Source organism: Protomyctophum bolini (genome assembly GCF_963924005.1).
Source record: "Protomyctophum bolini genome assembly, chromosome: 19".
Lineage (NCBI taxonomy): Eukaryota > Metazoa > Chordata > Actinopteri > Myctophiformes > Myctophidae > Protomyctophum > Protomyctophum bolini.
Window position 1 is genome coordinate 35,011,362 of NC_137880.1, and position 14,583 is coordinate 35,025,944.

A 14,583-nucleotide genomic window follows, 5' to 3' on the forward strand; every position below is an offset into this window, starting at 1 on the left:
CGTCATCGTTGAGAACTGGGACCAGAGTACATGGTGTGTATATGTATGACTAGCTCTCAGTGATGACGTAAGAGATATGGTCATCTGTGTAGTCTGGTCCCAGCAGACCAGGCACAGATTTACAAATTACAAATCACATTACAACTACATACAGAGTATGTAGTTGTAATTTGATTAGCAGTATACTGTGGTTACTTGGTTCCAAAAAGTGAAGCCAAGTTTTTTTCAACCGTAAGTCTGTGCCTGGTTTGCTGGGACCAGTTACAACAGACCAGGCACAGATTTACAAATTACAAATCACATTACAACTACATACAGAGTATGTAGTTGTAATGTGATTAGCAGTATACTGTGGTTACTTGGTTCCAAAAAGTGAAGCCAAGTTTTTTTTCAACCGTAGGTTTGTGCCTGGTTTGCTGGGACCAGTTACAACATTATTCACTTTTTGGAACCAAGTAACCACGGTATACTGCTAATCAAATTACAACTACAGATTTCGGAAGTATTTTAGATCATGTATATTTCAACAAATTTGAAAGTATTATTACAGAAATTGAAGTTAGAGACACATATTACTCTGATCATGATTTAGTATTAATATCACTATAGTACAAAATGAAATACATTTAAAACAATTGACAATTTACAATAAGTAATAAAATAATTATACTGTATAATATATTTTAATTCAGTTTATATACCTTTTCTTTTTCATCACATATCAATGATTCATTTTTCTGTAAAAAAGTAGTTAGGTAGCAAATAGTTACACGTAATGATTATACATTTCAAACGTTCCTTCACAGAGATACTGAGATATGATACTTTCCAGCGGTCGAAAGTACTTGCGCGCTCTGCTTGCGCACTAGTAGGCCATTTATGGCCTACTAGTGTGCAACAAGCAAGTATGCACTCGGCAGAGTGCAGTTCTAGTTACAACTACATACAGAGTATGTAGTTGTAATTTGATTAGCAGTATACTGTGGTTACTTGGTTCCAAAAAGTGAAGACAAGTTTTCTTCAACGGTAAATCTGTGCCTGGTTTGCTGGGACTAGTTACAACATTACGTCATCCTTGAGAGAGTACATGGTGTGTATATGACGTAATGTTGTAACTTGTAACTTGTAACATTACGTCATATACACACCATGTACTCTCTCAAGGATGACGTAATGTTGTAACTAGTCCCAGCAAACCAGGCACAGATTTACCGTTGAAGAAACTTGGCTTCACTTCGAAGAGACCAAGCGAAACGATTACTTGCGCGCTCTGCTTGCGCAAGTAACTACATACAGAGTATGTAGTTGTAATTTGATTAGCAGTATACTGTGGTTACTTGGTTCCAAAAAGTGAAGACAAGTTTTCTTCAACGGTAAATCTGTGCCTGGTTTGCTGGGACTAGTTACAACATTACGTCATCCTTGAGAGAGTACATGGTGTGTATATGACGTAATGTTGTAACTTGTAACTTGTAACTAGTCCCAGCAAACCAGGCACAGACTGTATGTAGTTGTTCTAGTTACAACTACATACAGAGTATGTAGTTGTAATTTGATTAGCAGTATACTGTGGTTACTTGGTTCCAAAAAGTTCTGCCGAGTTACAAGTTACAAGTTACAACATTACGTCATATACACACCATGTACTCTCTCAAGGATGACGTAATGTTGTAACTAGTCCCAGCAAACCAGGCACAGATTTACCGTTGAAGAAAACTTGTCTTCACTTCGAAGAGACCAAGCGAAACGATTACTTGCGCGCTCTGCTTGCGCAAGTAATAATCTCTGGATGAACGTACCACAGTCAGGGATCTGGCAGTAACCCCATTAATAATAATAATTATAATAATCTCTGGATGAACGTACCACAGTCAGGGATCTGGCAGTAATCCCTTTAATAATAATAATAATAATAATAATAATAATAATAATACTAATATCTGGATGAACGTACCACAGTCAGGGATCTGGCAGTAACCCCATTAATAATAATAATTATAATAATCTCTGGATGAACGTACCACAGTCAGGGATCTGGCAGTAACCCCATTAATAATAATAATACTAATATCTGGATGAACGTACCACAGTCAGGGATCTGGCAGTAATCCCATTAATAATAATAATACTAATATCTGGATGAACGTACCACAGTCAGGGATCTGGCAGTAACCCCAATAATAATAATAATAATAATAATAATAATAATACTAATCTCTGGATGAACGTACCACAGTCAGGGATCTGGCAGTAACCCCATTAATAATAATAATACTAATATCTGGATGAACGTACCACAGTCAGGGATCTGGCAGTAATCCCATTAATAATAATAATAATACTAATATCTGGATGAACGTACCACAGTCAGGGATCTGGCAGTAATCCCATTATTAATAATAATAATAATAATAATACTAATATCTGGATGAACGTACCACAGTCAGGGATCTGGCAGTAACCCCATTATTAATAATAATAATAATAATAATACTAATATCTGGATGAACGTACCACAGTCAGGGATCTGGCAGTAACCCCATTATTAATAATAATAATAATAATAATACTAATATCTGGATGAACGTACCACAGTCAGGGATCTGGCAGTAATCCCATTAATAATAATAATAATAATCTCTGGCTGAACGTACCACAGTCAAGGATCTGGCAGTAACCCCATTAATAATAATAATAATAATATCTGGATGAACGTACCACAGTCAGGGATCTGGCAGTAACCCCATTAATAATAATAATAATAATAATAATAATCTCTGGCTGAACGTACCACAGTCAGGGATCTGGCAGTAATCCCATTAATAATAATAATAATAATAATAATAATAATAATAATCTCTGGATGAACGTACCACAGTCAGGGATCTGGCAGTAATCCCACTTCTTGTTCACATCGGTGGTGTAACACCACGGACCGTTCACATCACCGTCAGGGTTTCTGCAACTCTGCGACAGTAAACACACACACGACAACAAAGAATTATTATTAACGGGACACCAATCCCTTAATTTATACGACAAAGTAATAATGAAGCTTAACGCTTTTCAACATTATTTACAGTGTATAATAGTACAGTATTTGTTATAGGGCTAATATTCCATTACAATTTACAATTTAGGCATTTAGCAGACGCTCTTAATCCAGAGCGACTTACATTAAGCAAGAACAAAAAGCATGGGGAATACATCACATAAAAACATTTATCATGAAACATGCGTAAGCTAAGAAAAAACTATAATGAAACTATACATATAAGCTATACATCTATACTACTATGATATACATTATGTACTATGACGTGCTATGACTACATACAGTGCACTTATGCTGTTTACATAACATGCTATAAGTCTGTATCAAATGCTATCTAAGTCTACAGAATTGCTATCTAAGGGGGTGGGGTAAGTGCTATGGGCCATGATGGAGTCTGAAAAGGTGGGTTTTCAAACTACGGCGGAAGCCATTAGCAGCCATTAGCAGCCATGAAACAGAGTTGCCTCTGAAACACCATTGAAGTTGTGATGAAAGCTTTACTCCAGCGATGTCGCACACGCACGCACGCACGCGCACACACACACACACACACACTCACGTTGCCGTCCAGCCCTTTGGTGGGGTGTGTCTCTGGGGTGAAACTGTTGTGACGGTGGGGTGTCTGCGCAGCCCAGGCCTGACAGGTGACTCCCAGCAGCGTCATGGAGGTAGACCCGCGGTACGTTAGTCCGCTCCCCACCTTGCAGTCTGACAGAAAGACACGGAGAGATGGAGGAATGGATGGATGCAATGTATTTGGGTGTAATTATTCATATTTAGATGAGATACTTGAGATTCAAAATGAGAGAGGTGAGTGGTTGAACAATCAGGTGAACCAAGAGTTTTGAATTGAATGTCTGCATGTGCGTGCGTTTTGGAGCATAAAGACTGTCCCCAAAAACAAGCTACTATCTGACGGATTTAAGTGAATGAATAATGTATAAGAAAATGAATGAATGAATGGATGAATGAACGAACGAACTTCGGCCTGGTGGAGACAATAAAAGAATGAGTAATAGGCTATAGTGAACACATCTAAGCCTCGTCCAGTCACCTCTCTGTGGGGTCTGAGTGGCTACGGGGGCGGCGGGGAGCGTTGGTCTGGTGGGTGAGGCCCCAGAGGGTTTGACGGAGCACCGCTCCAGGTTGCAGTACTCCCAGCGAACAGCAGGGTCATTGGTGTAACACCAGGGAGCTCGGTCTCCGTCCGGGTTCCTGCACAGGTTCCGTCTCAGGTCACTGTGTCACACAGGAAGAACACAGAGCATCGTGACCATTTTTATCTTTGGTATTTCGGCAGTTAAGATAAAAAATTAATCATGACATGTGTTTGTGATTAACTGGGTGATGGTCGGAGGTTGCCGAGGCATGGGATGCTAGACAGAAAGACACCTGTGCAAGAGTTGAAAAAGATTCCAGCAATGATTCAGCATACCATTCAAGTTTCATTTTCTTTTAATAAAAGCCCAAAATCGGTAGTAGTAGGTCAATAGAGCGTCGCAGTCCCGCCCCCTTTCAGAACGACGCACCAGGGCACCAGGAAAGAAATGTGTTTATTGTCATGAGTTTAAATAAATACTTTTTTACTGCAACAGCTGCAGGAATGTTTAGTATAAGAACTCACATAATGTTTGCCATAGCATGTAATCTACTCTCAGAGCACTGTTTGCTGAGTTGTGATAGCACTGAGCTATTATAGGATAGTAGCCACTGTCTTTCAGATCTTTATCTTTTAACCAATGTCCCCATTCTGTCCTCACCTTCCTGTCTCTCTCTCTGTGATGTTCCTATCTAAATTAAATCAAGCAAAACAATATTGGTGAAAAGAATGATTGAAATGTCGATGAATGTTCTCCCCGTGTCCCCTAGGGTAGGTACCCTCACAAAAAACATGCAGTACTCCTGGTCACTAAACTGCCTCCCCCTGGCCAGCCGGGGCGCCTGATGGAGGGGAAAGGAACTGGTTGGAATAACGTGTTCCTTCCACGCGCTACGACGTCCAACCAGGGAAACTCCCCCCTGTCAGGTTGTAAAGGAGCGACTTGGACACTCAGGCATGAAGGAAGCATGAGTTCAAGTCCGTTGCTCTCCCCTTGTCCCCCATATATGGGGGACTAGGTTGGTGGAGGGTGTGGGTAGAGCCCAGGATCACATTAGATGATTGACACAGGGGTGACAAAAATGGGTTACAAAATCGTGGGATAAAAAATATATTTAGAAATGTTGATGAAAGGGTTGGAAAGCGTCAGGGAGTCCATCGTTTCATGACTGGGATGTGGAGTTAGGTAAGGTTGCAGCATATGAAGAAATGGCATACAGGAGGTCCGACAGACTGGACAAATGTATACGGAAATGGGGAGGTTACATAATGCACATTGCTGTCAATCCCATTATGGCGTGAGCGCAACGTCTCTTTTTCTCTTGTTTTCTGTTTTCCGTGAATACATTGTAAATTGATACTACCCAGGTGTAATTTTTTATTAATTTGTTTTATTTTATTTTATTGTATTGTATTGTCTGTATTGTTTTATCTTTTCTGTAAAGATTTTGTTGTGTAATGTATTTATTATTTTCTTGTCTAGTTTTGTTTCGTTTGTTGTCTTAAATGTTTGTGAAACTAATGGAAAAAAAGCAATACAATTTTGAATCATAAAAAAAAAGAAATGTTGATGAAAAACATTGTGTTGTATGTATGGCGGCAGAGCGTTGTTTTTCTCACGCCAGCGGGAAGGCCTGCGGCGTCTTCTTGTGCTTGTGAGGCGTCATGGAGCTCCAGGCCTGACACTTCTTGCCACTGATGGTCACCGTGGTGGCGCCGCGGTAGCTCGCCCCGTCCCCCACGTAGCAGTCATCGTCCTCTTCCGCCGGGATCACGGGCTCGTCTAGCGACCACACAGACACACGGGACATTAGTTACATTTAAGAACGTGATGAGGTGAAGCGGGCCACGCTCATATTTTCTGGTCTTGTCCTAAAATTCAGAAATACTGGCAGGATATTCACTCCACTTTGGAGACCATTCTGTGTTTTGAGATACCTCTGTCTGTTTCTTTTCTACTGTTGGGAAATATCCCTGAAGAGTTTATAACACATGATAAATATTTAATCAAGATCCTCTTAGCATCAAGTAAAAAAGCAATCACACGACGCTGGTGCCAACAGGACCCACCAACGAAAGATCAATGGATGGACATTATTGAGGAACTGTATTCTATGGAAAAACTAACATTCATACTGAGACTACAAGAGGATAAATTCTATAAAAAATGGGAAAAGTGGAATCTCTTCTCTCAGCCTAGCGATATTGCAATAGGATTTCATTGAATGTTTATTGTAATATGAAAAATGCAGCCTTTTTTCTTTTACTTTTTGTCTTTTTTTTTTTCTTTCCCGTATTGTCTTGTTAGTTGAGTTTTTGTCTGTCTGTTTTTCCTTCAATAAAAATTAAGTGAAAAAAAGAAAAAAGAACGTGATAAGGTGCAGGAGTAAGAGGAAGACCGTCGTACAGATTTACACATTTTAAATTGTTACACAGATATTAGTGCAATATTAAACGCTTACTGAAGCATCACTGAACGCAAAATGTATTCATTTTGCGGGACATTTCTTTCTCAAAATAACAACCTATTTCAACAAATCAAGATTGCTTCATTGGAACTACCTGTTGAATAATATAATTGAACCTGCATGGGTCTCTCCTGCATGGAAAACCCAAACACCTGAAGGTCAAACAAGAACTACTAACTCAAGAGTTTAGCGGGAATTTGCTTGGAAGAATACAATACATTACTATAACACCCGAATTAAACTGAAGATCATTTCCATATCTTTTGGGATTATCCTAAAATCCAGCCCCCACTGCATGGCAATGCATGTCATCTAGTGACCACAAGGTGGCAACATAGGATAGATTTTAAGTAGGGATACTTTAAAGTTTGTAGCCCTTAACTTGATTGATGGAAAAAACAAAATGTACTGGTAATTCATTACTATCTAGGTGATATACATCACCCTACTCAACACAACTGTTCTTTTTTCAGTTTTTATTGTTTTTCATATTGTGTTTTTCATATTGCTTATTGTGTTACTGTCCTTTATTTATGCTTGGAAAATGTCAATACATTTTTAAGTAAAAAAAAAAAAAAAAAAACATCTACGCAGCAATCATCCAAAGAGGAACACATATCTCCTGACCACAGTACATATTCGGCTATCTGTTCAACAGGCAGGGCTACTCGATTTGGCGACATTTGGCGTTCAGAAAAGCCAATGGTCAAAGTGTCTCCAATCCAATTCAATCCTGAGCAAAGGCCATTGCAATGAAAAAGGCAAGATGTTCATTGTCTTTTTTTGTAACAAGAAATGATCACATAGTGATATTTGTCAGGTGAAAGAAGCGCTGGTTTCTTTATTTAGTAACGAACGCTCCTCTCAACTGGCCAGGTCTCAGCTCTCAATCATAACATTACGTTACATAACATTGTCTCTAAAGATTTCTGTTACCTGCTTATCCTAGCTGTTACCCGTTTCCTGGTCATGTGACCTGAGTAACCAATACATGACAGCAGCGTGTTGTGTGGCAACCAATCAGGACTAGGTCCTGACCAGAGTAATCTAGTGGAGACACGCTTTGACCTCTCTGCAAAGCGGGGTGCTATGGGCTATATTAGTGGAACTATCCCATTGAGATAGAATGAGCACAACGCGGGGTGCTATGGGCTATATTAGTGGAACTATCCCATTGAGATAGAATGAGCACTTCAAAGTTGGGGTGCTATGGGTTATATTAGTGGAACTATCCCATTGAGATAGAGTGAGCACTTCAAAGTTGGGGTGCTATGGGCTATATTAGTGGAACTATCCCATTGAGATAGAATGAGCACTTCAAAGTTGGGGTGCTATGGGCTATATTAGTGGAACTATCCCATTGAGATAGAGTGAGCACTTCAAAGTTGGGGTGCTATGGGCTATATTAGTGGAACTATCCCATTGAGATAGAGTGAGCACTTCAAAGTTGGGGTGCTATGGGCTATATTAGTGGAACTATCCCATTGAGATAGAGTGAGCACTTCCGCATTCCATTGTTACAATGGGAGTCAACGCTCTCTTACTAGATTACTCTGGTCCCGACTATAGGAGCCAAAGTCGTCATTAAATTTGACTAATTCATATGTCCGGTTTCACCTGACAAAAACTAAGATTATTTGTCTTGAACTTAACCCATTCTGACCTGAGATCAGATTCATACGAGGTTTCCACTGGACACACACACACTGGTCTGATGAACCCATTCTGACCTGAGATCAGATTCTAAAAATGTCAGTCGTTCTTCGATTTTTCAAAAAATAGCAGACCTACAAGCTCGTAGCGCGCCACTCGGTGGCGCGCTATGAGCTTGTAGATCTGCTATTTTTCAATAGCTAAAGCATAACATGATGCTAAACACCAAAAAATGGGTTCCCGTTCAGAATGGGTTAAGTGCCTTAAGAAGCAGTTAAAGCTACCTGGTCCGGGCGCCCCGTCACAGCTGGGGACCTGGCAGTACTCCCAGCGTGTCTCCGCGTCAGTGGTGTAGCACCAGGGCATCCTCTCGTTGTCTGGGTTACGGCAGTAGTTGTTGTCCAGGCCTCTGACAAACAAATACGTATTAGTTACAGTCGGTACAGTGGTTCCCAAACCGTTTCACGTCAAGGACCCCCAAGTTGACACTAATTAGCCCCGCGGACCCCAATTTGAAAAGATATGCCAGGTCATTATACGTATTATATCGTGTCGCTGTTATACTGTATCGTCACACCCCTGACCACTACTAACTTAGTACTAAGTAGGTAGTAGGTAGGGGGTGCATACTTAGTTTAGACTAGTCATTGGTTAGACATGGGTTAAGGTTAGTCTTAGGTGTGCTGCCCCGTGGGAGGTTAGGTTTAGGGTGAGGGTTTGAGATAGGTTGTAGTTGTAGGACTAATGACTGGTCTAACCAATGACTAGTCTAAACCAAAAACTGTCTAAACTAAGTACTGCACCCGTAGGTAGAGACAAAACTGACAGACACTGTTCATGTTCTACACTGTAGTAGAGAGATATTTATCTGCGGGGTGTTCTTACTTGCAGGGGTAGTTGTCGGGGGAGCGGTTGTGTTTGTGAGGTGTCTGGGTCGACCAGCTCTGGCAGGTTTTGCCAGAGATCGTGCTGGCGACCGTCCCGCGGTAGTTTCCTCCCTCGCCCGTGGCGCAGGTCAGCTCTGGGACGATGGTCGGTGGCTCTGACGCCGCTGAGGACGGGAAAGAAAGACCGGTCGATGGGTGGGTGGGTGAGAGAGAGGAAAGACGAGGACCTGTGCATTTCGCCTTGTCTGTTGACTGGCTCAGTAGAACGGCCATTTTGTCGTGAAGTAAACAGGTGTTATCAATACTACGTACTAATCAAGCTTCCATTCCTCTCATGGCAAAGTCTCCTGTTATGCATGTTGGCTCACTGGAAAGGAATGGGATCTGGACGGGAACCCCTTTTGGTGTTTTAAATAAAGCATTATGTTATACTTTAGTTATTGAAAAATATCAGATCTACAAGCTCATAGTTTTTTCTACTTTTGAAAAATCGTGAAAATGCGGCACAAATCTTTCAATATAAGTTCTTTCAGATATTTTTGTATTTCGACGTCAGGCCTAAATGGGTTAATAAATGGTAGTATCATTGGTAAAATGGAAAACCAGCACAGCGTTCAGTGTCAACGGAACGGGTGTGTGGTGGACATGCACTCACTGCAGCGGGCTATGCTGCAAAAGTCCCAACGTTTGGCTTCGCTGGTCGTGAAGCACCAGGGTTTGGGGTCGCCGTCTGGATTCCTGCAGTAGTTCTCCTCCAGGTACTTCTCTGGGAGACTGGGGGTGGGGGACATTAAGACATACATTATGACATACTAAAAAAAAGATTTGTAATTTTATTTTTCTGAGCTAAATTGCACCCAAACAACCTGAACTTTTAACATTCAGTAGATTTTCTATGGTCTGGGGTTTTCTGGCTCAAACAAGTGCTCTGATTTTCCTGTGGAGTGCGATGTACGTAAGAGCCTGCAAATCCCATATAGGACAATGGGATTTGCCAGAAGATGTCACTGTTTTAACCGTTTTCATTGCGGCTCAAAAGGCTTGACAGACACAGAGAAAATCCCAGACCACAGTAAATCCATTGAATGTTCAAAGTTCAGATTGTTTGGGTGTAAAGGTCATAAAACCAAAAAGAAAAACGAAAAATTAAAATAAAAGGCTTTCTGAAGACACACGCTGGAGACCACTGGACAACACCATAGATCAGTGTGGTTCTTTAGCGGGGGTCCAGTGCCTCTCTGGGTGCCTTGAGGCAGTTCCAAATGGACCCTCAGTTACACTTACAGTTATGGTGGACCTTGGAATCCACTGACATAGAAAAACGGTATTATTATTATTATTACGCGCTGGGGATGTAGCCGTGGTTGTGTGGTTTCTGCGCGTCCCATCGCTGGCAGGTGAAGCCGTTCTCTGTGGCGGCGATCTTCCCTCTGTAGTCCTCTCCACTGCAGTGCATGCACTCCTCTGTCCCCACACACACACACACACACACACACACACACACAGTGATGTCAGCGCGTTTGTCATTCATCCATCCACCACTTCATAATTCCTTCCCTCCATCCATCCATCCATCCATCCCTTCATGCATTCATCCATCCTTCTGTTCGTCGGTCCACCCATCCAGCCACCCATTCATTCAATCAGTCATCCATTCATTAATTCTCAGTGAGAATGAACCCATTCTGAACGGGAACCCCTTTTGGTGTTAGCATTATGTTATGCTTTAGCTATTGAAAAATAGCAGATCTACAAGCTCATAGCGCGCCACCGAGTGGCGCGCTACGAGCTTGTAGGTCTGCTATTTTTGAAAAATCGAAGAAGAACGACTGACATAGAAACATAGCTTTTTCAGAAAACTGTCAGGATGTAGAAGACATTTTTTTAAATCTGATCTCAGTTAAAAATGGGTTAATTGGATGAATGGATGACTGATGGAATGAATCATTCTCAGGCGTCTTACGGCTGCAGTCCTCCACGTTGCAGGTCTCCCAGCGCGTGGCGGGGTCCGTGGTGTAGCACCAGGGACCCTTGCTGTCGCCGTCTGGGTTCCTGCAGAAGTTGGAGTCCAGGTCGGCCTTGGGATGAGTCTGAGGGGTCATGCTGCAGGGCAGGCAGAACACAGGACCAAGGTTATGCGTTGAGATTAGATATGACTTGGTATGACTAATACCAAGTTTGAGAAACGTATTGTTTGTTGTCACTGTTGTCATTGTGAATGAATGCATGGGACCCGAATGGAAACAAGACTTTCTTCGGTGCTGTCCTTTTGGACCAATGCTGTGCTCGACTGTACCCTAGTACTGTTTGCATCTTATTGTCTAATACAATTATCAATCAATCAATCAATGACTATACTCTGTCTATGATGTGTAGTTAAGGATTAGAAATGATATCATATGATAGCCTATCATATTATGATTAGGGCTGGGACTCAATTAAAATAAGTAATCTAATTAATCTATAGAACAATGTTTCGACCTATATACGTTCTTCATCAGACCTGATGAAGATTCATCTTATTGTCTAATAAAATTATCAATCAATCAATCAATGACTATACTCTGTCTATGATGTGTAGTTAAGGATTAGAAATGATATCATATGATAGCCTATCATATTATGATTAGGGCTGGGACTCAATTAAAATAAGTAATCTAATTAATCTATAGAACAAAGCGGAGATCCGGGCACAGTTAAAAGGTTAAAAAGGAGGAAAACTTTATTCAACCGACATGTTTCGACCTATATAAGATTATTTTGGTCAATTAAAAGCATAAGAGTGAATCAATGAGCGAGTGGCTAATGACCGAAACAAACTATTACTACAACATTATACTCCTACTACTTTGGAACGGAAATGTTCCCTGTTCGAGCTTCGATAAAAATTATGTGACACCAAACAGTAGAGAGACAGGTGTGAAATGAGAGGAGAACCTACTTGGGCCGGTGTGGGTATTTCCCAGCCCATCTCTGGCACGTCTTTCCCGTTTTCGTTCGAGACTTTGTGCCTCTATAATCTGTTCCTATTCCGTTCACACACTCCAACAGGAACCCTAGCAGACAAGACAAGATATAGACAGAAGATATAAGTTCAACAAGTCTATCAAATGACTGCATCAGTGTCAATGGTAGTGTGAATAAAATAAAATAAAATAAAATAAAATAAAATTACATTACATTACATAAAAAATAAAATTAAAAATTAAAATTAAAATTAAAAAATTAAAATTAAAAAAACAAAAAAACAAAAACAAAACTACCTTTATTTTCATACAGAGCTGTGCTGCTCCTGCGTAGGACAGGCTCTGTTTTGGAGTTTGCCTCTGCTGTCCAACATTCCTGGTCTTTCTCTATGTACATGAATGACCTGCAAACACATAGCAGTAATTGTTATGGAGACAGCAGCTGCTGTCAGTTTGAACCTTTCATGAACCGTTCGTTGTCTGCCAGCGTGTTTGGCTGCCGTGCTGGAAAGTAACTAAGTACTTTAACCCATTTAGAATTTTAGACCATGAGGACGATTCTACAAATGCCTTCTAAATCCTGACAGTTTTCTGAAAAACCCATGATTTTATGTCAGTGGTTCTCAAATATTTTCATGTCAAGGCACCCCCAAAAATATATGTAATTGGCCTGCCGACCCCTATCTGAAAATATGCAGTTCCAGCCAGGGAAGTTCCCCCAGAAGCAAAGATTTGAGTTAAAAACATTCGCTCTGAAAGAATATATATATATATTCAAAGATTTGCGCCACATTTTCACGATTTTTCTAAAATAGCAGATCTACAAGCTCGTAGCACGGCACTCTGTGTCGCGCTATGAGCTTGTAGATGTGATTATAGGCTACTGTACTTTTCCCCACAACTGTTTATGCCAAGCATAAAATGTGAACTTTACATGCAACTTATATAGCTCTACAGTACATACGTATATAGGAGTATACGGATACAGATACACATGTATTATATTATGATTTATACCGTTAATTGTAATTGCTTATAGGGATTCTGAATATTAGATAAGGAGGGGGTAGGAGTAAATATGTCTTTACTTCTTCCTACTCCTTTTTGAACTTAAGGTGGAAAATCAATGATGACATTATTGTAGTTTCTTTTTTCTTTGTTTATTTCTCTCTTTTTTTTAAATACATCGTTTGTTTTTGGGGGTTTCTTATCTGAAAGTTCAAGATAAAGATGATCAAATCCTGGAAGTTTGAGAGCAAGAGTGTCTGTCCTGTTGTCTGTTTTGTTTGTCTGTTCACACTTGTCATTGTTTAACAGTTTTTTTGTTTTTTCATGTTTATCACACTTATGTCTTTTTTATTATACTGTATGTGGAACATTTACATTGCCTGTTATTTTTTTTTCATTTTTATTTAACTGAATTACTTATTATCATTGTCTAATCTGAAATTGTCATACAAAAATGCCTAATAAAAACAGTATTAAAGAAAAAAAGATGATCAAATCCAATGGAGTCCTACTTGCAGGTGAAGGCCGTCTCGGTGTTACACTTGGCGGCGCACTCCGCCACCGTGTTCACCATGTATTCCCTCTTGTGCAGCGAGAGGATCCATGCCCCGTCTGTCTTGGCGTAGTCCACCACGTCCACGTCACCACCGACTGGAGGAACAGAGGAGAAGAAAACATACAACCAGGGCTCACCATGTGTCTGTATAGCACACAGACATGTGTCCGTGGCAAAGAGCTGTTCATGTCCGTGGCAACATTTTAGATGATTGTTACTGTTACACCATTATAATGTTCTCATTTTGATCATAACACCCCACTTATTGAATGTCACAAGTCTCCAGGTTATGGCCAGAATAAGTATGGCAATTGTTTATTATTATGACACTAATGGCACATTAGGAGTCCACTAGTGCTAGTGGTTCTTAAATGTTTATTATTATTTGCAAGGATATCCCGGATCCGATCACGTGACCGGAAATCGCGGGGCAGATCACGTCATTTTCAAATGATCGGAATTGGATCGGGAGCAAGTGTTGTGATCTCGTGTTGCGTTTATAGCTATCTAGCTATATATCCCGTGTCGTGTTTATAGCAGACATATGTGCACTTGCGGTTTGGGCAACTCCAAAGCAAACTCCACATGCCCCCCGACATTTTATTTACCTGCCATAGTGTCAACCCCCTTACCCCCGTGTCGGATCGCTGGTTAGACTGGCATATTCGCGGATACCGATATGACCAAATAAGGGCCGATACCGTTACTTTTACAGTATCGGGACATCTCCAGTTGCAACACTGACCAGTCTATTGACAGATGAGTCATTTGTGGACTTAAAATTTAGCCTATTCCAAACAGAAAGTTTAAATTAATTCAAACTAAATGTACCTGAAATAATTGTTCTAAAATGTCAGGTATAGACATATATTAGGCTACTGGTTTTGATTT

The 14,583-nt window shown here is 40.6% G+C and overlaps 1 protein-coding gene across 3 annotated transcripts in view; it reads right to left on the minus strand.

Moving 5' to 3' along the window:
- plg (plasminogen) overlaps positions 1–14,583 on the minus strand; it is a 41,500-nt gene that overhangs the window by 11,097 nt on the left and 15,820 nt on the right. For all 3 annotated transcript variants that reach the window (XM_080790164.1, XM_080790166.1, XM_080790165.1), the window contains 12 exons: positions 13,649–13,787; positions 12,426–12,532; positions 12,104–12,218; positions 11,126–11,265; positions 10,506–10,626; positions 9,818–9,936; positions 9,161–9,326; positions 8,560–8,684; positions 5,775–5,937; positions 4,110–4,294; positions 3,615–3,763; positions 2,874–2,967 (listed from right to left, as the gene is read on the minus strand). In XM_080790164.1, the coding sequence (XP_080646290.1) occupies positions 2,874–2,967; positions 3,615–3,763; positions 4,110–4,294; positions 5,775–5,937; positions 8,560–8,684; positions 9,161–9,326; positions 9,818–9,936; positions 10,506–10,626; positions 11,126–11,265; positions 12,104–12,218; positions 12,426–12,532; positions 13,649–13,787 (1,623 nt within the window). The remainder of the gene's footprint in view (positions 1–2,873; positions 2,968–3,614; positions 3,764–4,109; positions 4,295–5,774; positions 5,938–8,559; positions 8,685–9,160; positions 9,327–9,817; positions 9,937–10,505; positions 10,627–11,125; positions 11,266–12,103; positions 12,219–12,425; positions 12,533–13,648; positions 13,788–14,583) is intronic.